Source organism: Piliocolobus tephrosceles, chromosome 16 (assembly GCF_002776525.5).
Source record: "Piliocolobus tephrosceles isolate RC106 chromosome 16, ASM277652v3, whole genome shotgun sequence".
Taxonomy (NCBI): Eukaryota; Metazoa; Chordata; class Mammalia; order Primates; family Cercopithecidae; genus Piliocolobus; species Piliocolobus tephrosceles.
In genome coordinates this window covers 74,202,284-74,228,071 of record NC_045449.1, presented here as the reverse complement: position 1 = coordinate 74,228,071, position 25,788 = coordinate 74,202,284, and the positions used below count along the sequence as shown (strand labels likewise).

The 25,788-nt window shown below is 54.0% G+C and overlaps 1 protein-coding gene across 5 annotated transcripts; it reads right to left on the bottom strand.

The window, feature by feature from the left end:
- Nucleotides 1-470: 470 nt before the first annotated feature.
- On the bottom strand, nt 471-15,395 carry ENDOV (endonuclease V). Of its 5 annotated transcripts, none has more exons than XM_023211610.1 (9): nt 15,290-15,395; nt 14,715-14,886; nt 8,825-8,959; nt 8,535-8,640; nt 7,166-7,278; nt 5,701-5,769; nt 5,181-5,309; nt 2,100-2,164; nt 471-1,035 (listed from the first exon to the last, which is right to left on the bottom strand). In XM_023211610.1, the coding sequence occupies exons 1-9, from the start codon at nt 15,343-15,345 to the stop codon at nt 888-890; spliced, it is 993 nt and encodes a 330-aa protein (XP_023067378.1). In that variant the 5' UTR covers nt 15,346-15,395; the 3' UTR covers nt 471-887. The 5 variants fall into 5 exon arrangements, with proteins under 5 accessions (XP_023067378.1, XP_023067379.1, XP_023067383.1 ...); XM_023211611.2 differs by having other exon boundaries at nt 8,535-8,574; XM_023211615.1 differs by lacking the exon at nt 15,290-15,395 and adding an exon at nt 9,107-9,211 and having other exon boundaries at nt 14,715-14,774.
- Between the last annotated feature and the right edge of the window lie 10,393 nt (nt 15,396-25,788).

Here is a 25,788-nt window from a genome sequence, read left to right as displayed (position 1 = left end):
GCAAGGCAGGCAGGGACAGGGGACAGCGATAAACTCTCAGAGCCTGTGGGGGACAGGGCCACCCCCTGATCCTAGCCCCGCCAGGCGCAGAACCTGGCACCCAACCCCTCAGGCACCAGTGACGCCCTGTCTGGCCTCCCACCCGCAGCCCAGACCGTCCCTGTGTGCTGCCCCCACCCTCAGCCCCCTCCAGGCCGAGACGAGGCTCTCTGCTCCCTCTTCCCGGGGCAGGCTGAGGATGGCCAGGACTGGGGTCAGGGGTCATGGCAGGCAGTGGGCAGGTGCTAAAGCCCAGCTACCCCAGCTAGGACCCCTCCCATGCCAGGGTAGAGATGGTTCAGTATGGCTGGGGCTGGGGACCTGCTTTAAAAATGAACCCTGATTCTGCGAGTAAACCTTAGAGTAAAGAGAGCAACGGAAATAAATCATCAAACAAACAAATAAGTAAAATTAAAAACCCTGAGAAGAAAAAAAAAGAGCAAGCAAGTCCTATCTATTGAAAGGGGCGGGCAACGCAGAGGCTGCAGGGCTCGTGCAGGCTGTAGCTCTGAGTCCCCTTTGTGGGCTCCAGGAAAGCGTCTCGCGCACTCTCAGGGTCTGGCACTTGCCCCCATCGAGATCTGTCCTCTGAGCACCGTGACCACAGCTGAGCAGCCGATGACGGGGCGAAGAGGGGCTGTGGTCGCCTCTACCCCACCTGGCACTGGGCTGTGCTGTGGCATCCCCCGGGCTGGTGCGGTCAGCCTGTCTTTGGGGACTGGGTGCTCTACCTGCGGCTGAGGTGAGGTTCCCCTAAGTCCCTAGACCATCCCCAGGGGTGGTCAGTGTCCTGAGGCCAGAACGAGGTGGCCAGTGGCCTTCGTGTCTTCATGGCGCCCAGTTCCACCCTACTGCCAGTCCTTGCCCTCCTGCTCCTGGGAGCCTGGCCTTGGGGCTGTCCTGGGGCCTGGGCTGTGGTCCTGTGGGGGCCGGCCCTCACCTGAGAACTCTCCAGAGTCTCCTCTGGGGCATGCCACTGGCCTCTGCGTCGGGCTCCTGGTGATGACATTGAGAAAGGGACAGCATCAGACGCTAGCACCCACCTGACACCCCCTCACACTGCAGATGGGGTCTGGGAACTGTGGCTGGCCTGGACACTCAGGGCCTGCTACAGCCCAGGGCATTGGGCCGGGTAGGGCATGCTGCTCAGACAGAGCTTGCATTCAAGCTGGCCGGTCCCCAACTCTGGGAGAGCTTGGCGGTCCCTGCCACCTGCTCCTTCAGTTCTCAAAGCAGCCTAGGGAGGCCTGGAACAGTCCCTGGCTTAGAGGGAAAATGAGCACAGAGGAACCGCAGCCCTTCAGTAACTAATCGTGGGCGAGGGCATGGCGAATCCCAGGCCTGGGGCCTCCTGCGATCTTTGCCCAGGGAGTGGGGGTGTCTTCTCAGCCTGGAGGCTCAGATACAGGGCCTGGAATCCAAACTGCCTACTCCAAGAAGAGAAGAAGTGGCCAGACTGAATTCAGCTTCACTCCTTATCAGTGCTCAGTGTCCCAGCTTCCTCATCTGTAAAGTGGGGTCACAGTACCTCTCTCACAGCAAGGTTGCTAGCAGGATCCAATCATCTGCAATAGTTTTAAGACAAAGCCTTGCACTGTTAGCTGTGGCTGTGCCAGACACACTGTCACTCTAACAAAAACCAGCGGGACAAGAATTACAGAGCTTATCTCGACGATGAGGAAGCTGAGGCTTGAGGAGTGCAACCGCCACAGCTGGCTATGCAGGGCTGGGTCATGTCTGACTCCGAGGCCACACCTTTTCTGCAGTACCTACATCCTGGTACCTCACAGGCTAAGTGGACTGAGGAAGGCTGAGGATAGTCCCAGGACTTTGGGTGGAAGCAGTGGTGTTTCTGGAGAGTTCCCACGAGAATAGGAGTCCACCCCACTCCACTCTCCTCCCTCTTTGAAGACCTTTCCTGTGGCCCCTGCATGCCCTGGCCCTGCACTGTCTGTCCTGAGCCACAATATTGCAACAGGGAGAGGCTGAGCCACCAGAAACAGCCTATGCAGGTGTCTGTGAAATGCCCCTTTAGTGCCCCAGCCTCCTCTGGTGCTCACCTCGGTGTGGGTGGCCTGGGGAGTCCCAGCGACTTGCGGATGTGCTCTCGGGAGCAGATGTCAGCCTGGAGGAGACAGACGTGCTGCTGGGTGCTGAGCTGGCCTGTGGACCAGTTTCCCACCAGGAGCTGCTGGTGGAAATGCCTCCCTCCCCCACAGAAGCCCATTCAGGACGCACAGGTCACAGCCAGCTTTTCAGGCTCAGGAGCAGCGGCCCTGTTGGCGAGTGTGTGACAGGCATGCCTAGAACTTTGGGGTCAAAGCCCTGCAATGGCAGCTCTCACACCGAGCCGGGCAGTCCCTGACGGGCCTGAGTAGCTGGTGAGCAGACAGGCTGAGCGCGCGGGTCCTGGTCTCCTCCCCACCGGTGGCAGTTGGAGCTGCTCAGCCTTCACTGGTTTCCAGCCCGTGCTTCCCTGTAGGCTGTGTGCAAGCCGAGGCTTCCCTGCTAACACTTGCTTCTCTGGGGACTCCGAGCCCAGCTGCTCTGTCCCCTCCCTGACGAGATGAGCAGTAACCCCATCCCGCCTCCAGAATCACCAGGATAAAAGAGGGCGGTGGGCCACAGGCTGGGATGAGGGCAGACCCCAGCAGGGTCTCACAGCAAGGTTGCCAGCAGGATCTAGCAACCTGAGCAGGGCTCAGGTCTGAGTGGGAACCCCTGGGGGAATGGGGGTCTGGCCCTGGGAAGTCCCCCTGATCCCAGCTCAGATGGGCTTAGATTAGCTTCAGGGCTGCACGACTCATGGAAAGCAAGGGCTAATCCCCCAGCCTGCTCCTGCTTCTATTCATGAGGGAAGAGGGCCAGCGGTAGGCCAGCACCTCTCACCTTCCCCTGGAGCGGCCCAGCCTGGCCTGGCAGGAGAGCCTGGACCTGGCAACCAGGAGCACAGCAGTGCCTGTGACCATGGGGCCACCAAGATGGCTGGGGGAGGAGCCAGGGGGAGAGCAGACCAACACTAACCCTGTCTGTGCTCTGCCAGAACCTTCTGGAACAGAGTCAGAAGGGGAACCTGTTGAGAGGTGAGTGACCTCAGGAAGAAAATGGACCCAGAGACAGAGCCAGCCCTGCCGGACTCGGCCGTCGGCTCACGCCCAGCAGTGAGAAGCTGCCGGCTCCTGGTGCGGAACAGCTGCATATCCCATCTGGTTGCAGCTTTCCTTCCTCTGGAGGGTGGGCCCAGGATTTGGCAGGCTCTTCGCCAGTGCTAGACACAGATCCTTGTTCTGTTTCTAGATGCTGAAGGTACTCACAGGCCAGGTGTCCCCTCCCTTGCAAGGACGGGCCACTGTCCTACTCTGGGGCGTGCTGAGGTGGAAAAAGGTCTAGGAGCTCCAGGAACTGTGTTGTCTGCAGCAGCACGACCTAAAGTTCCTGGGGCTGAAGGCCTGGGAGACAGTTTCTTGGGTTCTCTCTCGCAAGACCACACGGCTGAGCTGGAATGGAGGAAGAAAGGCCTCTTTCCTGGGGGCTGGGGACACAGCTCACAGGCTTAGAGTCCACACACCTGTGCCCTGAGCAAAGCCCTGCAAGGCTGCGGAGCCTGCTCCCAGATGCCACCACTAGACACAGCTCCCCAGGGCGAGGGCCATTGTGGTATGCGGGCTGCTGCTGCCCCCTGGAGGCCACACTGCGCGCCAGCAGCCGGAAGGCACCGGCCCCATGGTGGTGGCCTGGTGGTTTTCCACTGGTGCAGCCGCTGCCCCAGCGCAGGCTGCGGGGCAAGCAGTGGGGGTAAGATGGGGAAGCGGCAGACACCAGGGAGGCTCCGGAGCTGGGCTGCTGGAAGCGGTGCGGCTGGTGCAGACCCGCGTCCCTACCTCCACCCCACAGCCTCCACAGCACAAACAGCGGCCACCTAAAAAGGCCAACCTGCGGGCATCCCGCTGCCAACTCAGCCATCCAAGTCCCTGCGAGTGACGTCTGAGACCCTGGAGCACCCCAAGATGCTCACGGACTCCCACCCACTCTGAACTTCACTGCCCTGGCTCCAGCCACACCTTCCTGCTGAGTTTCTTTTTGTTTTTTTTTAAAGTTTTTTTGAGATAAGGTCTTGCTCTGTCACCCAGGCTGGAGCTCAGTGGCCCAATCAGGGCACACTGTAGCCTCGACCTCCTGGGCTCAGGTGATCCTCCCGCCTCAGCCTCCTGAGTAGCCGAGACCACAGGCGTGTACCACCACACTTGGTTAATTTGTTACATTTTTTTTGTAGAGACGGGGTCTCACTATGTTGCCTAGGGTGCCCTCAAACTCCTGGGCTCCAGTGATCCTCCCACCTCTGTCTCCCAAAGTGTTGGGGTTACAGGTGTGAGCCACCCTCCGGGCCCCCCGTTTCTTGAGCACATCAAACTCCTTCCTGCCCAGGGCGGCCCTTCCCCTAGCGGGTCTCTTCTAAGACGGACTTTCCTTGACCCCTCACTCTGTGGGCTTCTCTGGGACAGGATCCACCCATGTCTTATGGTCCCCTGGTCCTATCGAGGCTGGCTGTGGACATCTCGTGCCAGCTGTCTCTCCCCTGGTCCGCAGGCTGAGTCCTTTCTCAGCTGAGCTGACCGTTTCAGCAGAGTTCTCACCCCTCCTGGGGCACCGAACAGCAGTTCTGGTGCTGGGGTTCTGGTGCGGGCACACCCAAGGCCCCAGACCAGCATCTCTGGGGCCTGCACAGCTTTCCTGCAGAAGCCTCCTGGCTCAAGTTCAGCTGTTCCCTTTGGGACCTGAGGGGCTGGCTGGGAATTGGCAGGACACCTCACCACCGGAGCTAAGATCACTGATTCTCCAAGCTGGCCTGTATCTGGGTGCAGGAGGCTCAGAGAGGCTGGGAGGCTGAGTGCATGGGGCACAGGGCCTGGGGATGAACTCTTGGGAGCCCTGCACCCTCCGGTCTATTGTTCTGACTGCAGGGCCCGGCGCAGGCCAACCAAGCTCGCCAGCAAGGTGTCTGTGACCTGTCCTTGGCCCGGGAACCCCTGTCCTCACGTCACTGCACTCTGACCCCAGCTGAGCTGCTGGGGAGCCCTGAACAACAGGTGGTAGGAAGCAGAGGCGCCTGCGCTGCCTCCCCGTATCCCCGGCCCACCCACCTGGCGCACGGGCTCTGGGATCCGGAACCTGCAGCAGCAGCAAGTCAGGCGCACAGCTGCCTCCAGGCTCATTCTGTGGCCCACGGAGACGTAGAGGGGCCTGGTGCTGCGGTCATGGCTCCTCAGGGCCTGTGACAAGGAAGGTGAGGGCTGTCCTGTGGGCCGGGCCACTGGGACCAGGGTCTGGACAGCCTCAGCGGCTGGAGCTCTGACAAAATGTCCTGGGGGCAGGAGGGAAGCTGAAGGGGGCAGTGCTCTCAGGGGCCAGGGCCTGCCCATCCTCAGGGCGCCTTCCTGCTGCTTGTCCCTGGGGCAGGGTGGGCTGCCTCAGCACAGCTGGAGGAAATAAACACATATATCACACCCCGGGCTAGGTCAGAGGCAGGAGGACAGACGGACGGGCAGGCAGGGGGTTGATGTGGTAAGTGTGAGTGCACACGTGTCTGCATGCACCTGTGTCTGCCTGCAAAAGATCCCCTACCCCGGGGCTTTGGAGGGGCTCAGGGTCCTGGCCACTCACCATTCCCAGGACAGTCCCAGAGTCTCCCAGCAGAGGGAACGAGTCTCCTCGAGTCTGCAGGAGTCGGATCTGGAAAATGGGAGAAAAAAAAATGGGGAAAAAAATCCTCTTTTCTTGATGAAGGGCCGAAGGCAAGTCTCTTTATTTTTTGAGACGGAGTCTCGCACTGTTGCCCAGGCTGGAGTACAGCGGCGCGATCTTCGCTCACTGCAAGCTCTGCCTCCCGGGTGCAAGCGATTCTCCTGCCTCAGCCTCCCAAGTAGCTGGGACTACAGGCGCCCACCACCACACCCGGCTAATTTTTTGTATTTTTAATAGAGACGGGGTTTCACCGTGTTAGCCAGGATGGTCTCGATCCCCTGACCTCTTGATCCACCCATCTCGGCCTCCCAAAGTGCTGGGATTACAGGCATGAGGCACCGTGACAGGCCCATGTCTCTTTAAAAACCCAAACAATCACTGGGCCAGGACAGGGAAGGGGACTGATTTTGGAGGTGAGCTACGGCCCAGGCAAAGCTGCACCACCTGAGATGACACTGAGCATGCAGGCGGTGATGTGGTCTCGCCCGAGCTGAGAGTGCTGCCCAAAAGACCCTGTCCAAACCTGACGACGCGGCTTAGAACAAGGGCAGCAATCTGCCCAGGGCCGCTGTGCCAGGCTGGCAGCCACACAGGTGCCACCGCTGCCCAGTGACTGGTGCTGAGCCCGCTTCCTTCCTGTGGCTTGTCTCCTGCTTTGGGCACATCTGACTCAGCTCAACAGGCTGGTATATCTGGAGGCAGTGGACTGGCTCATTGAGGGGGTCTAAGGTCCGCATCAGCTCAACAGATTTTTATTAAGCAACTGCTCCATGCAGGCACCTGAGAGCTGGGAGGAATGAGAGATGCAGTCTCTGTTCAGAATCTGCCATCCAGTCAAACAGCTGGGGGTGTCACCAGCTCCCTCCACTGCGAGTGTCTCACTCCCAGTGCCAACATGGGGTCCCAGAGGAGGAAGGTTCAGGGGAAGGTGGGGTAGGAAGAGTGTGGGTGGCAGCTCCAGGCAGGCCTTGGTGGGAGGGGGGCCTGGAGGCTGGTGTACCTGAGCACGCAGGGGAGGAGACGGGGTCTGGGGCGAGGTGGGGTGGGAAAAGCACCAAGTGCGCCCGGGACAGCCTGGAAGCCCATCCTGTCCCCAGTAACTGGGGGACTCAGCCCTACTTGGTGTGCCACGGTGGCTCAGAGGCGAGGGGGACCAGAGAGGCAGGCACCCCTAAGAGGCGGAAGAGGAGCTGAGAGCACCCTCGGCTGAGACGGGCAAGGCAGCGCCGAGGAAAGCAGGTCTTCCTTATTCCAGGCCACAAGCCAGGGATGAGGAGGGCAGCGTCAGCAGGCAAGGGCTGGTCCAGAAGCGTCCTCATGCCCAGGGCCACTGCAGCCCCGCCACTGAGCTGCCCGGCATGGCCTGCAGCAGGCCCCTCCTCACCTTCTCCTTGTGCAGGGCGTTGTTCTCCAGCCCATCCACCTGTAGAAGTTTCTTGGCCACCCCAACGCAAGGCAGGTCTGTAAGGACGCCAAGGTGGCAGGCCACCCCAAAACCTGCCAGGGAGAAAGGAGGGTGGGGTTGGGGAGGTGGGGCTGGGGCCTGGCACAGGGATTCAGGACAAGCCAGAGTCTCACCAAAAGCTTCCCTAAGTGAGCAGAGGTCTGTGGACGGGCAGAGGGCTGGGGAAACCAGACCTAAGTCCCAAGCTGACCTGGGCCAAGGCCCCCTGTGCCCGATTTCCCGGGTGCGAGGCCAGGGAGGAAGCCTCCTTCCCTCTGACATGGTCAGTGCCAGTGCCAGCAGCTCACTGTGTGCTGGGATACTGCAGCCCAGCTCTCCGGTCATCTCCTGAACCTGCCAGCACTGGCACTAGCATGTGGGTCGGCACATGACCACCCTTTGGCTCTGCACCCATGTGCAAGGGCAGCAGCCTGGGCCCAATCACACTTGCTGGCCAGGAAGGTCCGACGTCACCCCTCCTGGGCCCTCTCTGGGTGCTGCTGTGTCGCCTTCAGCTCTGTATGTGGGGGGTAAAAGAGCCCATCTCCCTTGGCCGGGCGCGGTGGCTCACGCCTGCAATCCCAACACTTTGGGAGGCCGAGGCAGGCGGATCACGAGGTCAGGAGATCGAGACCATCCTGGCTAACACGTGAAACCCCGTCTCTCCTAAAAACACACAAAAAATTAGCCGGGCGTGGTGGCGGCCGCCTGCAGTCCCAGTTACCAGGAGGCTGAGGCAGGAGAATGGCATGAACCTGGGAGGCGGAGCTTGCAGTGAGCCGAGATCACTGCAAGTGCCACCACGCTCCAGCCTGGGCGACAGAGCGAGACTCTGTCTCAAAAAGAAAAAAACGGGCCCATCTCCACCAGTCGTGCTCCCTAGGCCAAGGTTCCCGGCATCAGTGGGGGCCTGGGTGCACCTGTCTAGCTGTGGATAAGGGCCCGACGGGCCATGCAGTGTGGGTGGCTGGCAGGGAAGGCCACGCTGAGCCCGGGCCCTGAGACATCTTTTGGTGATCAGGTCAGAACTGGATAGTGGCACCTGGAGATGAGCCAGCGCAGGGCACTGTAGGGAAGGAAGGGGCGGACAGGAAACAGGTGAGGGGTGAAGCAAAGACAGTCCTTTTCTGGCAGGTTGGAGGAGAGGGGCAGAGCACACTGTGAGTCCCTGTTGCGCCCAGAAAGGAGCTGCTGGAGGGGCTGGCGGCAGAGGCCGAGGGCCGGCGTTTTGTGTGGGGAGTGACAGAGGCGCCCTCTCCCCCATCTCTTCCCCACAGTGCCCTCCCGGGACCTCCGAGAGCAGGATTACCTCGGTGGTGGAGCACCCCGTTTCCATCCACAAGAAGGACCTGTGGAGCCATGGGGAGAGTCGCAGTCAGCGGAGCTGGCCCTTGGCCCTCAAGACAGGGCCATCCCTGAGGCAAGAAGGGGGCACTGTCTCTGGGGTCCAGCTTTTTAGAAACCCTCAGCTTTTTAGAAACCCTTCCAGGAAGCTCACGAGTCTCTCCCTGCCACTGTGGTGGTGCCGACCTGCAACCGCCTTCCCTCCCCCAGGGGGAAGCAGGGATCTTTCTCTTGTTCTAGGGATGAGACACCTGCCTGGGGCATGAGGCCCGGCTCCTTCTCCCGCAGCTGCTGCACCAGCTCCAGCAAGAAGGGCACCTCTCGGAAGGCCAGGAAGCCAGACACGTAGGGGGCTGTGAGGCTGACCATGCGGCTCTCCTCGTACAACACCTGCCACCAGGCACGCAGCTCAGTGGGCAGCACAGCCCTCAGCCACCTGCCCTGCCGCCACTCCCTCCATGCTGCACCCCCGCCACCCCGCTCTTCATCCTTCCCTCTCCCTTACCTCACCTTCATGGCTCCCCTTCCCTGCCTCACCTACAAGACGATGGGTTTGGAATAAGGAACTAGACGACGTGCTCCGCAAATTGGTGGTGGGCAGTACCCCCTGTGACCTGGTCCGTAGCAGCAGCCTCCTGGGACCTGGTCCATGAGAACCCCCCATCCCAGACCTGGTCAACTGGAGGAGCCCCTCCCACCCCCAGGACCTGGTCCGTATGAGGAACCCCAACTCCCAGACCTGGTATGTTACAGTAGGAGCCCTGGGACGTGGTCTGTAGGATTCCCTGGTCCATATGAGCAGCCCCCCGGGACCTGGTCCATATGAGAAATCCCGTCCCAAGACCTGCTCCATACAAGGAGCCCCTCCACTCCTGGACCCGGTCTGTAGGAGGATTCCCTGGGATCTGGTCTATACGAGGAGCCTCTGGGACCCGCTCTGTAGGAGGATTCCCTGGGATCTGGTCCCTAGGAGCCCCCCCGGGACCTAGTCTCCATCAGAAGCAAGGCTAAGGTTGCTGGCTGCATCACCTCTGCCTGCCCCTTGCTTTCCTGGTATCTCTTCCTTTGTGTATTGAAGCGGACGCCCCGCCCCACCCCTCCATGGGTTGTTGGAGGCTTAAAGAAGACACAGTGTTGGCCAAGAGTGGTGGCTCACACCTGTAATCCCAGCACTTTGGGAGGCCGAGGCAGATGGATCACCTGAGGTTGGGAGTTCGAGACCCGCCTGACCAACTTGGAGTAGACCCCCATGTCTACTAAAAACACAAAATTAGTCGGGTGCGGTGGCACATGCCTGTAATCCCAGCTACTCGGGAGGCTGAGGCAGGAGAATCGCTTGAACCCAGGAGGCAGAGGCTGTAGTTTAGAGCACAACATGGCAGGCCTGAGTCTCCTAACCTTGTTTTCCTTAGTCACACTAGCCTTAATGTGGAGACGTGTTTCCCACTATATCACATTCTCCAGACCGGTCTACCTTCCTGCAATTTTGTTCCTGAATCCCCCAAATCTCTTGGCGACAGCTTTCAAATCACAACTTCCACTCCTCACTTGTGGCTGGATCAATAATTAAGCACATCAAAGAAAACGGAGTGCTCTGTATTAGCACGAGGGTTGGGGCTCGTTCTCTCAACATCTTCATCAACGACTCAATGGGGAAACTGATCAAATCTGCCCGTGACCCAAAGTGGGGAGGGTCCATTCTGATAACAGAATTTGGCTGGATCACTGACATCCCCACAGAGCAAAGTCACTTTGCACAGTGACACGTGGAATTAAAGTGTGGCCTGAGTTCCCACAGCAGGCGGGGACTGCTTACGTCTCAATCTCTCCCATAATGCTATAACTCAGGTGATGTTATGGGGTGACTATGATTTGTAATCAGTACGATAATGACACTGCGGCTGGGGAGGAGAATGTCATTCTCAGGACAGGCCTGCTGATGTCTTCTGAGCTGAGCTGTCAGAATCGCGGGGATGTATGGTACACACACACAAACAGCATGCGCACGTGCGAGACAGAATATTCCAGAGCAGCAACAGCTGCATGTAAGTAGAAGGAATACAGCTGTCCGATGCATCCTTTTTTAGTTTTTGGGGATGTATGTACATTTTCAAGTTAAAAATCTGAGAAAAGAAAAATCACTGTACGATTAGTGTGGGGGGCAGGTCTGGATGACCAGCAATCTCAACATAAGCCAGCGACCTGGTGCCCCTCAAAAGCTACCAGTGTTTCCAGCTGCACCGACGGAAATGGCGGTGCAGTGGAAGGTCTAGGAACTTGGGTAGACCACATCCGAGTTCCTGCATTTGATTCTGAGTGCCAGATGGAAAGATGGACCCTGTGAACGGAGGGCATGACCAGAGGGCCACTGGCCAGCGAAGAAGCTGGACGTCATCACAGCCTCTTGGGACCATGTGGTCAAGGAGCACGCAGCTGTTTCCAGCAGCGGAAGGGCTGACAAGCAGAAGGCAGGGAAGAACCGTTCTGTTTTGCTACCTGAAGGCAGAACTGATCGATGGGAGTCACAGACAAGCAGGGGTCAGCTCCCTGCAGAGCCTGCGGAGCACCACACACTAGCCATCACTCAGCGTCTGGCATGGAATGGGCTCCGCCGGGAGGCCTGTGGAGCAGCACACACCAGCCATGACTCAGAGTCTGGCACAGAACGGGCTCCACCATCGTTTGTCAGGGATGCTAAGGACAGTGTTCTTCATGGTGGAAAAAGCAGGCCAGTGGTTCTCCAACCCAGCTCTGCTTCAGAATCACAGGAAAGCTTATTTTAAAAAGCAGATTCCCAGGCCATACTCTGGGAGAGTTTTTCCCCCAGTAAGTGGGGTAGGGCTCTGCAACCTGTTTTTTTTTTTTTTTTTAGACGGAGTCTTCCTCTGTCACTCTGGCCGGAGTGCAGTGCTGCAATCTCGACTCACTGCAAGCTCCGCCTCCCGGGTTCACGCTATTCTCCTGCCTCAGCCTCCTGAGTGGCTGGGACTACAGGCGCCCACCACCACGCCTGGCTAATTTGTTTGTATTTTTAGTAGAGACGGGGTTTCACCATGTTAACCAGGATGGTCTCGATCTCCTGACCTTGTGATCCGCCTGCCTCAGTCTCCCAAAGTTCTGGGATTACAGGCCTGAGTGACCGCACCTGGCCTGTTTTTTTTTTTTCTTTTCTAACAGCTTTACTGAGATACAATTGACATACCATAAAGTTCACTTGTTTAAAACATACAATGAAATGGTTTTGGTATTTACAGAGTTGTGCAATATTACTATAATCTAACTTTAGAACATTTTCCTTAACCCCTAAATAAACCTCACACCCATCAGCAGTCACTTCCCATCCATCCCACCCCAAGTTCAAGGCCCAGGGATCCACTTTCTGTCTTTGTGGATGTGCCTATGGAATCTGTTTCTCAACACACTTCCAGGTGATTCTGCTTCTGCAGGTCCATGGTTGGGCGTTCAGGAACCAGTGGACCAGACTGTTCCAAGATCCCTTCCTAGTCTAAGCTTTCATAGCCGGAACAATGAATACCGACCAAGTAGCAGGTGCTTTGCTTGGTGCTGGGGTTATAAAAGAAACATGGTACAGCCCCACCCTTGAGAACCTACAGTCAGTGGGAAAAACGGAATCATAAATGACTAACTTGAATACAATGTGAGAAGTGCTACGACAGCATGGGCATTAAAAAGAGGCTCAGGATGCAGATAAAAGGGTGATTAATTCACAGCCAGGGAAAGTTGGAGGGGGGAGGGAATGCTGTGTTAATTGCTTTCCATGCATTTCATGGACGGCTCATCACAATTCTGTGAGCCGGATATTCATACCACTATCATGCTTCAGTCAGAAAAAAGCAGACAGAGGCCTAGAGCGCAAAGTGGGGAGCGGCAGAGCTGGGTGTGAGCATGAGCAGTCAGGACCCTAAGACTGTGCCCCCACTCCCAATGCTAGCCTACAAAATGGCCAGGGGACCCCTTAGAGTAGGGATTGCTGAACATCCCAATCTTAGCACACAGGAGGCACTCAGTACATTTTTGCTTAGTTTGGACTGAAAAGGGCCTCCCAAGTAAAGCACAAAGCCATGGAAGCAGGAAGATGTTTGTCATCTTCGGGAGCCGCAGAGGAGCAAGGCGAGTGACGCCAAGAGGTTTCGGAGCTGTTGACTCGTATGTGAATCATGAGCCCACTGTCCATTCACACACGTCTATTGAAGGAAGAGTCCGGCGTCTTCTGCATGCTACCCACGGTGGGCAAAGCAACATGGTTTCTACCATCACGGAGTTTATATTCCAGTAGGGAAGACAGGGCAGTTCCATTCCAGCGAGACAAGAGGAAGCAGAGGGTTGCTATGGTCTAAGTGTTGGTGTCCTCCCCAAATTCATATGTTGAAATTATAACCCACAGGTTACAGTATTACAAGGTGGGGCCTCTAGGGAGGTGAGTGGATCACCATGTGAGAACGTGGTTAAGAAGCTGGCCCTGTGCAACCTGGAAGAGCGCTGTCACCACAATCTGATTGCGCTGGCACCCTGATCTCGAGCCTCCAGCCTCTAGAACTGTGGGTAATAAATTCCTGTGGTGGGAAAGCCACCTAGTCTAAGGTATTCTATTACAGTAGCCCAGACAGACTAAGACATGGTGCTGAGGGACAACTCCAGGTCTTGTGGGATGAGAGGGAGCTTAGTGGAGGAAGTCATGTCTAAACTGAGCCTGAAGAGATGAGGAGGAGTTAGCTAGACGGAAACCCTTCCAGGAGAGGAAACATTACTGCAAAGGTCAGGCCGCCAAATCCAAAGTGGGCTGTAGGGGGTGCGAAGAACTGAGAATGGTGGTGAGGGCTGAGCCTTCAGCGTCACATTAAATTATACAGATGACAGGTCATAACGGGCCTTGAAGTCATAGTCAATGAGAGTGAACTTCATTCACTATGAGGTCATGAGAATGGCACTTTGATCTTCTAAGAGGACTTGTGGGCTGGGTGTGGTGGTTTGCACCTGTAGTCTCAGCACTTGGGGAGTCCAAGGTGGGAGGATCCCTTGAGCCCAGGAGCTGAAGACCACCCTGGACAACATAGTGAGACCCTGTCTCTACAAAAACTAAAAAAATAAGCCGGGTGTGTTGGCGCACACCTGTGGTCCTAGCTACTCAGCCTCAGGTGGGAGGATCACATGAGTCCAGGAGGCTGAGATTAGATCTTGGCAGTGAACCCCACTGCACTTCAGCCTGGGACACAGAGAAGGGGAAGAGAAAGGGAAAAGAAAGGGAAAGGGAGGGGAGGATAGGACTTGTTGCTTTTGAGGAAAATACTTGTTTTTTGGGAAAATCGGTCTGCTGGCAGTATGGAAAACGAACCACTGAGGAGGAACACTTGAGCCAGGGCACCCATGAAAATGCTGCTCAGGAACCCACGGGAGCGACGGTGGCACAGCCAGGGAAGAAGCAGAGGAGAAACAGACAAGGGGATACATTCCAGCGCCATTAAGAGGCAGGAAACAAGGGAGCTAGTGTGCAACTGGACGTGAGAGGAAGGGAGGGGCCCAGCAGGACACAGATCTCCACCTTGGGCAACTGAGGGTGTGGTGTCCAGGTCACTGAGATGAGGAACCCAAGATAACAGACTTGGAGATAAAGCTCAGGAGCTGATCCTTAACAGTCACAGAATTCCTTTAATTTTTGCCGTTTTTTCCCCTTCCCAAACTCCCCAGACGATTTTTTTTTTTTTTTTTTTGAGACGGAGTTTCGCTCTTGCTGCCCAGGCTGGAGTGCAATGGCATGATCTCGGATCACTGCAACCTTCGCCTCCCTGGTTCAAGCGATTCTCCCGCCTCAGCCTCCCGAGTAGCTGGGATTACAGGCGTGCGCCACCACGCCCGGCTAATTTTGTATTTTTAGTAGAGACGCGGTTTCTCCATGTTGGTCAGGCTGGTCTCGAACTCCCGACCTCAGGTGATTCGCCCGTCTCGGCCTCCCAAAGTGCTGGGATTACAGGCGTGAGCCACCGAGCCCGGCCAACTCCCCAGACTATTAATGACATCCTACAAAACGAGAAGCCGGGTTCTAGGCTTGCACTGCTCCCTGTCCCAGAGACCCCACGCCCGAGCCCATCGAGGGGCCCGCCTCGAGCTCGGCATCCTCCCAGGTTACCTCGAGCTCAGGGTAGCTGAGTACCACCAGGGAGGCACAAGCGCGGACACTGTCCCCTTTCACGAAGGACACGTCAACGCCCCCGACCCTCCGCAGACCCGAGAAGGCGGGGTCTCGCTGCCACGCCTCGGTGTCCCTGTCTACGACGCGGGCCTTCAGCCGAGCTTGCTCCCTAGGAGGACAGAAGCAGAAGCGTCAAACTTGTTTGGGCCACACCCCCGACTCTGCCTCCTCCACCCGCGCGGCTGCAGCGGACAGAGCGTCTCTGCCGGGTCTTCTCCCGCTTCAGAGGAAAGCAAGGGACACACCGGCAAAGCCACAGTCCCTAGGAGCCCAGGCGGCGGAGACCCGGCAAAGCGCAGGCCAGGCAAACTGGCAGGAAGCGAGAACCGCGCCCACCCGGCGGACTACAACTCCTGAGGCCCCGCCCCTGCCGCGCCGGAAGCTGGGCCGTGCTTAGCGACTCCGGCGGCGGCCGCCCTGACTCCACAGCCTGAAAACTACGAGCTCGGAGGGCCCGCGAAGGGCCGCGCGGCCTCGGCCCTCGCCTCCTGCGCGTCGCCCGACAGCATTACCGTTTCCACAGTGACAGCGTTTCCTCCGGCGGCCATCCCGCGGCCTCCTGGGCCATTGTTTCGTCTTGGGCACCCTTCTGTACGTCACTTCCGGAAGCGAGTCGCGCAAGCGCGTTCCGCCCTCGTTGCCATGGAGACGCTCGCGCTTTTCCGGGCCGCATTTCCCGCCCAGGTTCTCGGACGCTCCTGGCCGCTGGGTGAGCGCCTGCGTAACGCACACGCACGCTCAGGGCTTCAAGTTGCCCGGTGGCGCCGCCGCGCGCGATAACGACTCGGACCCCGAGAGGCCGTCCGCCCGGTTTTCAGCGGATAGCTGGGGCCAGGTAAGTGACCGAGCGAGGACCCGGGATCCCAGTGACGCCCGTCCCGCCTCTGCTGTCCCCGCCGCGAGCGCTGCGCTCTCCACAGCACCTCTGCGCGTGGAAAAGGGTGGTCCAGCACTGCCGGTCCCACTCGGCCCGGTCAGCGTCCGCCTTTGCCGCACCCCGAAAGGATTCACCGGGTCCAGGACGGCCCGGCGGTTGCCTCAGGAGCGCTTACGGGGCGCCTGTCGTTGACGTCCCCCACCTCGACGGCAGCTCAGGGGTGTTCTCAAGCTTTCGAGGGCAGGTGTCGTGTATTTAAATTCCTCACAGCCTAGCGGGCTGAACTCACGGGAGGGCTGCGAGCTTGTACTGGGTTTCGTCTGGGTTGGACCTTGCTGGGCAGAAAACTTCCCCTACCAGACAAAGTACGGGCGACCTTGGGGGTCTTGGTTCTTACCTCGTGCTCCTCAGTTGAACTAGTGTTGGTTCAGTGCTCTCGCTGTGCCAGGCGTTGTGCGAAGTACTGTGAGGGAGAATATGTATTTGCGGGGAGCCGACTTTAAACCGGTGGTTGGGAAAGGCCCGAGAGGCGATACTGGAGACACCTGAAGGGTGAGTGAAAGAGCATGGCGGGTGAATGGAACAGCTTTTGCATGAAGGTCCAGGGGTGGGAACGAGGTTGGTGTATTTGAAGCACTGAAAGGCAGCCGGTGAAGCTGAAGTGTAGCAGTTTAACCCGTGGTTTTATATTCTACTGGGAGGTTTCAGAAGGGTACGTGTGTATGTGTGTGTGTGTATATATATATGTATATATATGTGCGTATATATATGTATATGTATGTGTGTATATATGTATATATGTGTATATGTGTATATATATGTGTATATATGTGTATATATATGTATATGTATGTGTATATATATATATATAAACGTCAAGGATGTTAGGTTTATGAAGGGAAGGTGAAGGTTAAAGGATGACGCACGGAGAGTGCGGGCGCGCGGGCGGCTCTGCAGCAACACGGGTATATTGCAGACACCTGTGGGGGGCCAGCTTCACGCCAGAGCCCGGCAGCAATTACAGGCTGGGGTACTCATAGGCCAGCGGGAGGGATCTAGGCAGTATGGCTTGCTGTCCGGGAAGATGTTGATAACGTGTTCCCAGGATGAGGTGGTTCCGGCGGAATGTGGTGTTCCTTGCACTTTGTCCCAGCAGAATATGTTAAGAGGCAGGCTGTTTCTCATGGCTCCAACCCCCGTGGAATGTTTCACTTTGACCAAGGTCTGCAAAATGGAAGGGGGCTTAGAAAATGGCGCAGTTTGGCCGGGCGCGGTGGCTCAAGCCTGTAATCCCAGCACTTTGGGAGGCTGAGACGGGCGGATCACGAGGTCAGGAGATCGAGACCATCCTGGCTAACACGGTGAAACCCCGTCTCTACTAAAAATAGAAAAACTAGCCGGGCTAGGTGGCGGGCGCCTGTAGTCCCAGCTACTCGGGAGGCTGAGGCAGGAGAATGGCGGGAACCCGGGAGGCGGAGCTTGCAGTGAACTGAGATCCCGCCACTGCACTCCAGTCCGGGCCACAGAGCGAGACTCCGCCTAAAAAAAAAAGAAAATGGCGCAGTTTGAACTGACCAAGGGGAAAATACAGACGATGAAATTAGACTCTAATTAGAGTTTGAGGCTCAGGAAAGGCTTCATACAGCTTTAGGAACTGACAAGGCTTTGAAAGCAGGGTCAGTTTTCAACGAATGAGGGTCGCCCACTGCACGCCGCGCACCCTGGTCTGCTGCTGCGACGTCTTTCCCACCAGAGCACTGACAGATATTTCACAGACAAGGAAACTGAAGCTTAGAGAGGTCAAGCCGCTTGCCCACCGCCGTAGAGCTGGCAAATGGGAGAGCCGGGACCCACACTCAGGCCCGTCTGAGCTGGGCTGTGTGTGGGCTTTGTTGGCTTCCAGAGTGGTCAGGGGGAAGGAGCCCTTGGATTTGGTAATTAGGAGTCACTTATGGACCCGTGGCGATGGGGCAAAGATCGTGGGTTCTGAGGAGGTGGCTGTCCTCTGGTTTGAGGTTCTGTTGCGCTTCAGGGCACAGGTGGTAATGGTCATGAAGGAATACTGGGGAAGGTAGTGTAGCAGGACGAGCCGCAGACAAAACTCCTCAGACACCGAGTTAAAGAAGGAAGGGCTTTATTCAGCCGGAAGCTTTGGCAAGACTCACGTCTCCAACAGCTGAGCTCCCCGAGTGAGCAATTCCTGTCCCTTTTAAGGGCTCACAACTCTAAGGGGGTCCACGTGAGAGGGTCGTGATCGATTGAGCAAGCAGGGGGTACGTGACTGGGGGCTGCATGCACCGGTAATCAGAACGGAACAGAACAGGACAGGGATTTTCACCGTGCTTTTCTATACAATGCCTGTCATGTATAGATAACGTAACCAGTTAAGTCAGGGGTCGATCTTTAACTACCAGGCCCAGGGCGCAGTGCTGGGTTGTCTGCCTGTGGATTTCATTTCTGCCTTTTAGTTTTTACTTCTTTCTTTGGAGGCAGAAATTGGGCATAAGACAATATAAGGAGTGGTCTCCTCCCTTACTGCCCCCCTTTGAGAGTCTCACTCATTTTATTAGTGGGAGTGCTCACCTTCATTTTCACTGCATCTTTCTGCATGACAGATTGATAGTGATTCATGTAGCACACTTGTGCTGAAGCATTCTGGTGAACTAGAGTAGTGATGAAACCTTTTACCATTTGAATAAGTACAGGTAGTAAATACGGGATTAGTAAGCAGGTTCCTATACTACTATAATTTTTATTACATGAGTTTTAAATCCTCTTAGCGCTGGGAACCGTTTTTAAACATGGCCTCAGTGTCAAATCCGTGCCACACTTGTACAGGCACATGTGCCAGTTTCGTCATGTCTTTAACTATGTCTTTGACTACTTGCCCCGATCATCTATGTGCAGGCAGCAGTTGGTAAGGTTAAATTTTCCACCGACTTCTCCTTCAGCTGCTAGCAAGTAGTCGAGAGCCAATCTGTTTTGATACATAGCATTTCTTGTCTGAGTTTCTTGCCAGGCCAGAATAGTCAAGGCTCTGCTGGTCTTATTAGTGATTATTTCTAAGACAGCTTGTAACCGTATGATTCGGTTGAGCATGTAAATAGGGGTCCGGTATCCTCATGAGCCGTCTTGTGCCTAAGTAGCAGGCCTATAATATTGTATGATTTTCTCAAGGGGCCATTTATTACTATTTTTTATATTTTTAAATAGCTATGCTTCTCTTTTCACGGGAGGCATAGACAGAGAAGCTCAGGAGTTCGCCTGTCCTCATGATCAGTAGGAAGAAAGATGGTTTAATAGTGCCAATACCATAACTACCTGCCCACTGGTCAAGTAATTTGGTGTAAGCTCTATGCCCACGTATCTAGTATAATCCAGAGGGGGCTGTCCAGTCCCAGTGGGACTGCGGGTGGGTCCACAAGGTTTGCAACTTTGGGCATTTACTAAATGGATTTTTCTTAGTATGGTTTGAACTCCACTAGGTGGCTGTTTTTGTAGTACTATTATACAGTTTTTGCCCAAAGCAGCTGAGTCTTCCCACAAGAAGAGTGGAGTCCTTTCCTACTCTTGCTATACAGTATTGTCTAATGATTGAGGCTTTTAGGACCTAGAAGTTATCAGGGTGATTTTTTTAAGCCGGGAATTCATTAGGAACTGGGTCTGTAGGTACTAATTCTCAGGCTTCCTGTGGCCATTGATCTCCTATTACAGTTCCTCCACATTCATAACATGAAGTGACATTGAGAGACTGGGCTATATGCTCTGCTAATTGCAAAAGCAAATTTCTGTTTTTCCTGGAATTTCCAGTACTGGTACATTCAATTCATCGTAGAAGGTTTGAAATACTGGCTCAGGAGAGCGTTTATAAACTTCTCAAACCACGATATTTACTTGAAGATCCAGTCCAGCCTCATCAATTTTTAGGGCTACAAGTTCCTCTTTTTTCTAGTGAGGATTAAGAGGGTTAGTTATTACTAGTTTTAAGGGGTTACACTGACCACTGGTATGGCTACTTTTCCCTTTCTGAAGGTGGACAGGAGTTTAAAAATTTTTTATCCAAGTAGCCTAAATGACACAAGACCAGTGTCCACATTTATTTTTATACGGTCTTAATTTATCATAAATGTACTTATTTTGTGCCATATAGCCTCTTTTGTAATTAAGAGAACCACATCCTATTTTGGGTTGGGGAGATTACAAAGTACATTGATTAGTTAGGGTGGGGCAGAAACAAATCACAATGGTGGAATGTCATCAGTTAAGGCTATTTTCACTTCTTTTGTGGATCCTCAGTTGCTTCAGGCCATCTGGATGGATAGTGCAGGTCACTGGGGATATGATGGCTTAGCTTGGGCTCAGAGGCCTGACATTCCTGTCTTCTTATATTAATAAGAAAAATAAAATAGTGGTAAAGTGTTGGGGTGGCAAAATATTTTGGGGGTGGTATGGAGAGCTAATGGGTGCTGTGTCTCAGGGCTGCTTCCGGCGGTATTAGGGCGGTGTGGGAACCTACAGTGGGAGCGATTCAACTGAAGAAAGATTTTGGGGTAAGGGGTTATATTGTGGGGTTGTTGGAAGGAGCATTTGTCATATAGAATTATTGGTGATGGCCTGGATGTGGTTTTGTATGAATTGAGAAACTAAATGAAAGACACAAGGTCCAAATAAAAGAAGGAGAAAAATAGGTATTCAAAGACTAAGAATTGGGAGTACCCAGGACGTCCAATTAGAGAGTGTCCTAGGGGTTCAACGTTATCAGCTGCTTCGTTGGTGAGTTTTTGGGCTCTATCCTTGAGTTTTTTTATGTTGTCATATACCAGGCCACGTTGATTTAGGTAAAAACAACATTCTTCATTTAAAAATATACAAAGTCCTCCTTTTTCAGCAGTGAGTAAATCAAGGCCTCGGTGGTTCTGGAGGACAACTGCAGCTAAAGAGTCCACCTGGGCTTGGAGAACAGACAGAGTTTATGATACATCTGTAATGCTAGCAGAGAAGTCATTCGAGAGGCTGCGGAATGTTGTGGCAGTGGTTGAGACGCCTGCTGTTCCAGTTCCAAGTGCCCATAGTGGAGGCACAAAGTCCTAGACCCACAAGTAAAGGGATTAATGGGATGACTCTTTTTTGTCGTGTTGATGTCATGAGGGGGACAGGCAGTTGTTCGTTCCCATCTACAAACTGGGTTTTGGGGGTAAGGAAGACTACAGTATATGTGCCCGGCCAGTTGGCAGGCAGGCACATGTAGGTGGAAGAGCCACATAAAAAGAAGAGACCTTGTGCCAGGCAGAACTGGAAATGTAAAGTGAAAAGGTGAGAGGGTGTACCGAAAGAGTAGTCCTGCACCCCAAATCCTAGAGCTCCAGCAAGGGCAGCAGCCATTAGAGGTTGTAATGGGGATTGATGGTGCAACTGCATAGAGGAAGAGGTTCGGTTCTCATGGTGTACAAAAACGCGCATAGTGTCTACGAGTAGCCTTTCACTGCTATTCATGGGGCTGGGTATCAGCCAGCAAGAGGAGGGGCCAGGAGGAGATTCAGACGAGCAGAGGGAGGGTAGCCAAGGATGGAGTGAGACGCAGGGTAGGTCTCTTCGTAAACAATAGTGACTGCCAGTGTTTTTGAGTTTGTCAGTAATGATAGAGGGCTTATCAGTCACGTGAAGCTGGAATGCTCCCATCTGTTTGGTAATGTGTGTGGCTGGGTTCTGGAGATAAAGAGTAAAGGAACATTTGGACAGTGGAAGATTGCCTAAAGGGATTCCAGCAGGCTGTTGTCGGGAGATACATAAAGGAGCGGCAACAGGGATAGTTGTTTGTGTGGTTGGGGTCCAAATATGGAGGGGGGTGGAATTGACATAAGGAGAAAGGTGCTGTAGGTAGGTGCGGAGAAGGATGGCAGCTTGTTGGTGTGAACTGTCTGGGGAGTTCTCACCAGATCTGTCTAGAAAGTAAAGAAGTTTCTCAGGCAGGTAAAGATGAGGGCTGTTAAAGGAGATTCGGAGGTGCAGGAAGACGGGAGAGGTAGCCCGGTCGGCCGATAGAGTGGGGATGACTGTAAAAGCAGGAGGAAAGGGAAATGCATAGCCAACAGTTCTTTGCTAGAGAAGGACTGGAGGCAGTGAGGAGAGAGTGGGCGAGATTGATAGGATGCTGGAGGTAACCAGGGAGAGGTACGGGGTGGCGTAAGAATGGGAATGAGAATAAAAGTGAGTATAAAAGTAAGAATAGGACTTCATCAGGGTGAAAGTTTTGGAGTGTACTTTGTCACTGAAGATCTTCTATCCACTTAAAGAGAGACTGAAGGGTGGCAGTTTGAGGTAAAACCAGGCGCCACTGAATACAAGAGCCTGAGAAACTGCTTGGCTGATTTGACTAATAAAGGCCTGTCTGTTATCGGATTGTATAGAGGTGGGAAGGCCAAATTGAGGAATTATGTCTGACAGAACGGAAGAAATGACCGCGGTGGCCTTCTTAGACCCTGTGGGAAAGGCCTCTACCCATCTGAAAGTGTCTACCCAGACTAAGAGGTATTTTAGTTTCCTGACTCGGGGCATGTGAGTAAAGTCAGTTTGCCAGTCCTGGGCAGGGACAAATCCCCAAGCTTGATGTATGGGGAAGGGAGGGGGCCTGAACCATCCCTGAGGAGTAGTAGAATAGCAGATGGAACACAGGAGTGATTTCCTTGAGGACAGGTTTCCACGATGGAAAGGAAATGAGAGGTTCTAAGAGGTGGGCTAGCGGCTTGTAACCTACATGGAAGAGGTTATGAAATGACAATAGAATGGGCCTGTGAGACTGGAAGGAGATATTTTCTTTGGTCCAAGAAGCATTTGCCTTGTGTGGGAAGAGATAGGTGGAAGTTTCAGCGGGGGAGTAGGTGGGAGTGGCCAGATGAGAAGGAGAAAAAGTGCCATGAGGGATAGAAGTTGGAACCTAGCTGCTTTTTTAGCTGTCTTATCAGCATAAGCATTGTTCTGAGCAATGGGATCTGGAGCCTTTTGATGACCTTTGTAGTGAATGACTCCAGCTTTCTTTGGAAGTAAAGCGGCCTTGAGAAGAGTTTTTATGAAAGAGGCATTAATGATGAAGGACCCTTGCATAGTGAGGAAACTTCTTTCTGCCTGTATAACAGCACGGTGGTGCAGGATATGGAAGGCATATTTAGAGTCAGTATAAATATTGACACGTAGTCTCTTTGCAAGAGTGAGGGCCTGAGTTAAGGCAATGAGTTAGGCTTGCTGAGAGGTAGTGGAGACGGGCAGAGCGGTAGCCTCAATGATCCATGTGGAAGATACTATAGCATAGCCTACCTTTGCTGGTGTGTGGTGATTAGGCCTGGTGGAACTGCCATCAATAAACCAAGTATGATCAGGGTAAGGAACAAGAAAGAAGGAAATATGGGGAAGTTGAGTGAATGCCAGTTAGATTAGAGAGATACAGTCATGGGGGTCAGGTGTGGTAGCAGGAATAATGTAGGGGGCTAGCCTAAAACACTAAGGTCAAGTTGTTTGGACAGAAAGGCGACAGGGCGCGATCCCGGCTCTTGTGTAAGAATTTTGACCACACAGCCCTGCGCTTCAGCTGGGTGTAATGAAAAGGGTTGGGATGAGTTAGGGAGAGCCAGTGTGGGGGCAGCTTCTAGGGCTGTTTTTAAGGAACGGAAAGAGGAGTGGCGAAAGGATTTGGGATCTGTGGGATCAGCTAGGTTTGCTTTTGGGAGTTTATATAATGGTTTAGTCAGGATGGTGAAACTAGGTATCCAAAGGCGGAAGTAACTAACCATGCCTAGGAAGGAAAGGAGTTGTCGTTTTGTAGAAGGGGTTTGGGTTTGGGAGATTAACCGGACACGATCAGCAGGGAGAGCACTTGTGTTTTCATGAAGAATTATGCCGAGATAGGTAAGAGATGAGGAAGAAATCTGGGCTTGGCTGAAGTAATGGGGCTGTCCGTGAAACCTTGCAGCAGTACAGCCTAGGTAATTCGCTGAGCCTGATGGGTGTCAGGGTCAGTCCACGTGAAAGCAGAGAGAGGCTGGGATGAAGAGTACAAAGGAATAGTAAAGAAAGCATGTTTAAAATCCAGAACGTCTAGAATACTGGGTTGTGGAGAGGTTGTAGAGGGAGGTATTGAGGATAGGAGAGTATATGGGTCTGGCACCATGGGGTGGATAGGCAAGACCATTTGGTTGATAAGGTGCAGATCCTGAACTAACCTGTAAGACCTGTCTGGTTTTAGGACACGTAAAATGGGGGAATTGTAAGGAGAGTTTATAGGCTTTAAAAGGCCATGCTGTAACAGGTGAGTGATAACAGGCTTTAATCCTTTTAAAGCATGCTGTGGGATGGGATGTTGGCACTGAGCGGGGTCAGGGTGATTAGGTTTTAATGGGATGGTAAGGGGTGACTGATGGGTCGCCAAGGAGGGAGTAGAGGTGTCCTATACTTGTGGTTTAAGGTGGGGAGACACAAGGGGAAGATGTGAAGGAGGCTTTGAACTGGGGCAAAAGGCAGCAGTGAGGTGTGGCGGTAGCCCAGGAGTAGTCAGGGAAGCAGATAATTTATTTAAAATGTCTCGACTTAATAAGGGAGCTGGGGAGGTGGGGATAACTAAAAAGGAGTGCAGATAAGAATGTTGTCCAAGTTGGCACCACAGTTGGGGAGTTTTAAGAGATTTAGAAACCTGGCCGTCAATACCCACAACAGTTATGGAGGCAAGGGAAACAGGCCCTTGAAAAGAAGGTAATGTGGAGTGGGTAGCCTCCGTATTGATTAACAAGGGGACGGACTTCCCCTCCACAGTGAGAGTTACCTGAAGCTCAAAGTCCATGATGGTCCAGGAGGCTTCCGAGGCGATGGGGCAGCGTCAGTCTTCAGCCGCTAAGCCAAGATCTGGGAAGGAGTCAGTCAGAGCCTTGGGCCAGAGCTCCAGGGGCTCTGGGAGTGGCTGCCAGGTGAGTTGGACAGTCCAATTTCCAGTGGGGTCCCGCACGGATGGGACATGGCTTAGGAGGAATCCCGGGCTGTGGGCATTCCTTGGCCCAGTGGACAGATTTCCAGCACTTGTAGCAAGCTCCTGGGGGAGGAGGTTCTGGAGGAATCCCTGGCAGCTGCAGTTCAGGCGTTTGGAGTTCTTGTGTGCTGGAGATGTGACTGGGGTTTATCTCACAGTGGAGGCGAGGAACTGCAACTCAGAAATACGTTGCTACTTGGCTGCCTCTAATTTATTATTGTACACCTTCAAGGCGAGGTTAATTAAGTCCTATTGTGGGGTTTGAGGGCTGGAATCTAGTGTTTGGAGGTTTTTTCTAATGTCAGGAGCTGATTGGGTGATGAAATGCATATTAAGAATAAGGTGGCCTTCTGGCCCCTCTGGGTCTAGGATGGTAAAGCATCTAAGGGTTGCTGCTAAGCAGGCCATGAACTGGGCTGGGTTTTCATCTTTACCTTTACCTAAAGAGGTAGTTTAAGTTTGTCATAGTTAACAGCTTTGTCAGCTGCCTTTTTAAGCCCTTCAACTAGGCAGGAAACCATGTAATCTCGCCTCGCTATACCTGGGGAATCTGCCTGATAGTTCCAGTGGGGATCCTCTCGGGGAACTGCTCTAATGCCTTCCTGGAGTCTGGCTCATGAAGCCGGTGGTTATCAGCGTGAGACTGGGCTAGAGAACAAACTCTTTCCCGTTTATCTGGGGAGAGGGTAGAAGTTAGGATGACATTTAAGTCACTCCAGGTTAAATTGTAGGACAGTTAGATATTGGAATTCCTGTATATATTTAGTAGGGTCTGATGAGAAAGAGCCTAAATGCTGGCTGATTTGGGAAAGGTCTGATAGAGAAAAAGGCACATGTACCCTGACTGTGCCTTCAGCTCCAGCCACCTCTCTAAGAGGAAATTGTTGGGCAGATGGGGAAGGGCTAGTCGCAGAACGAAACTGTAAACCAGACCAGGTGTGAGGAGGGGAGGTAATAGAAGGATTATAGGGTGGGAGAGCAGAGGCTGAGGAAGAATTGAGACCTGGCTTGGCCTGGCGAGGAGCAGCCTGGGGAGAAGGGGAGAGGTCAGATGAGTCCGTAGAAAAGAAGGATTCAGAGGACTCAGAGCTTGGGGTGGAGACTGAAGGAACAGACAGAATAGA

What these genes read in the sequence shown, in the direction of transcription:
- ENDOV (XM_023211610.1), bottom strand. Translation starts at nt 15,345, where the DNA reads ATGGCCCAGGAGGCCGCGGGATGGCCGCCGGAGGAAACGCTGTCACTG. An exon ending in TCAGCTACCCTGAGCTCGAG is followed by an intron (nt 8,960 to 14,714) that starts GTAACCTGGGAG and finishes GCCTGGTGGCAG; the next exon opens with GTGTTGTACGAGGAGAGCCG. An exon ending in ACGCCCTGCACAAGGAGAAG is followed by an intron (nt 5,770 to 7,165) that starts GTGAGGAGGGGC and finishes CCCATTTTCCAG; the next exon opens with ATCCGACTCCTGCAGACTCG.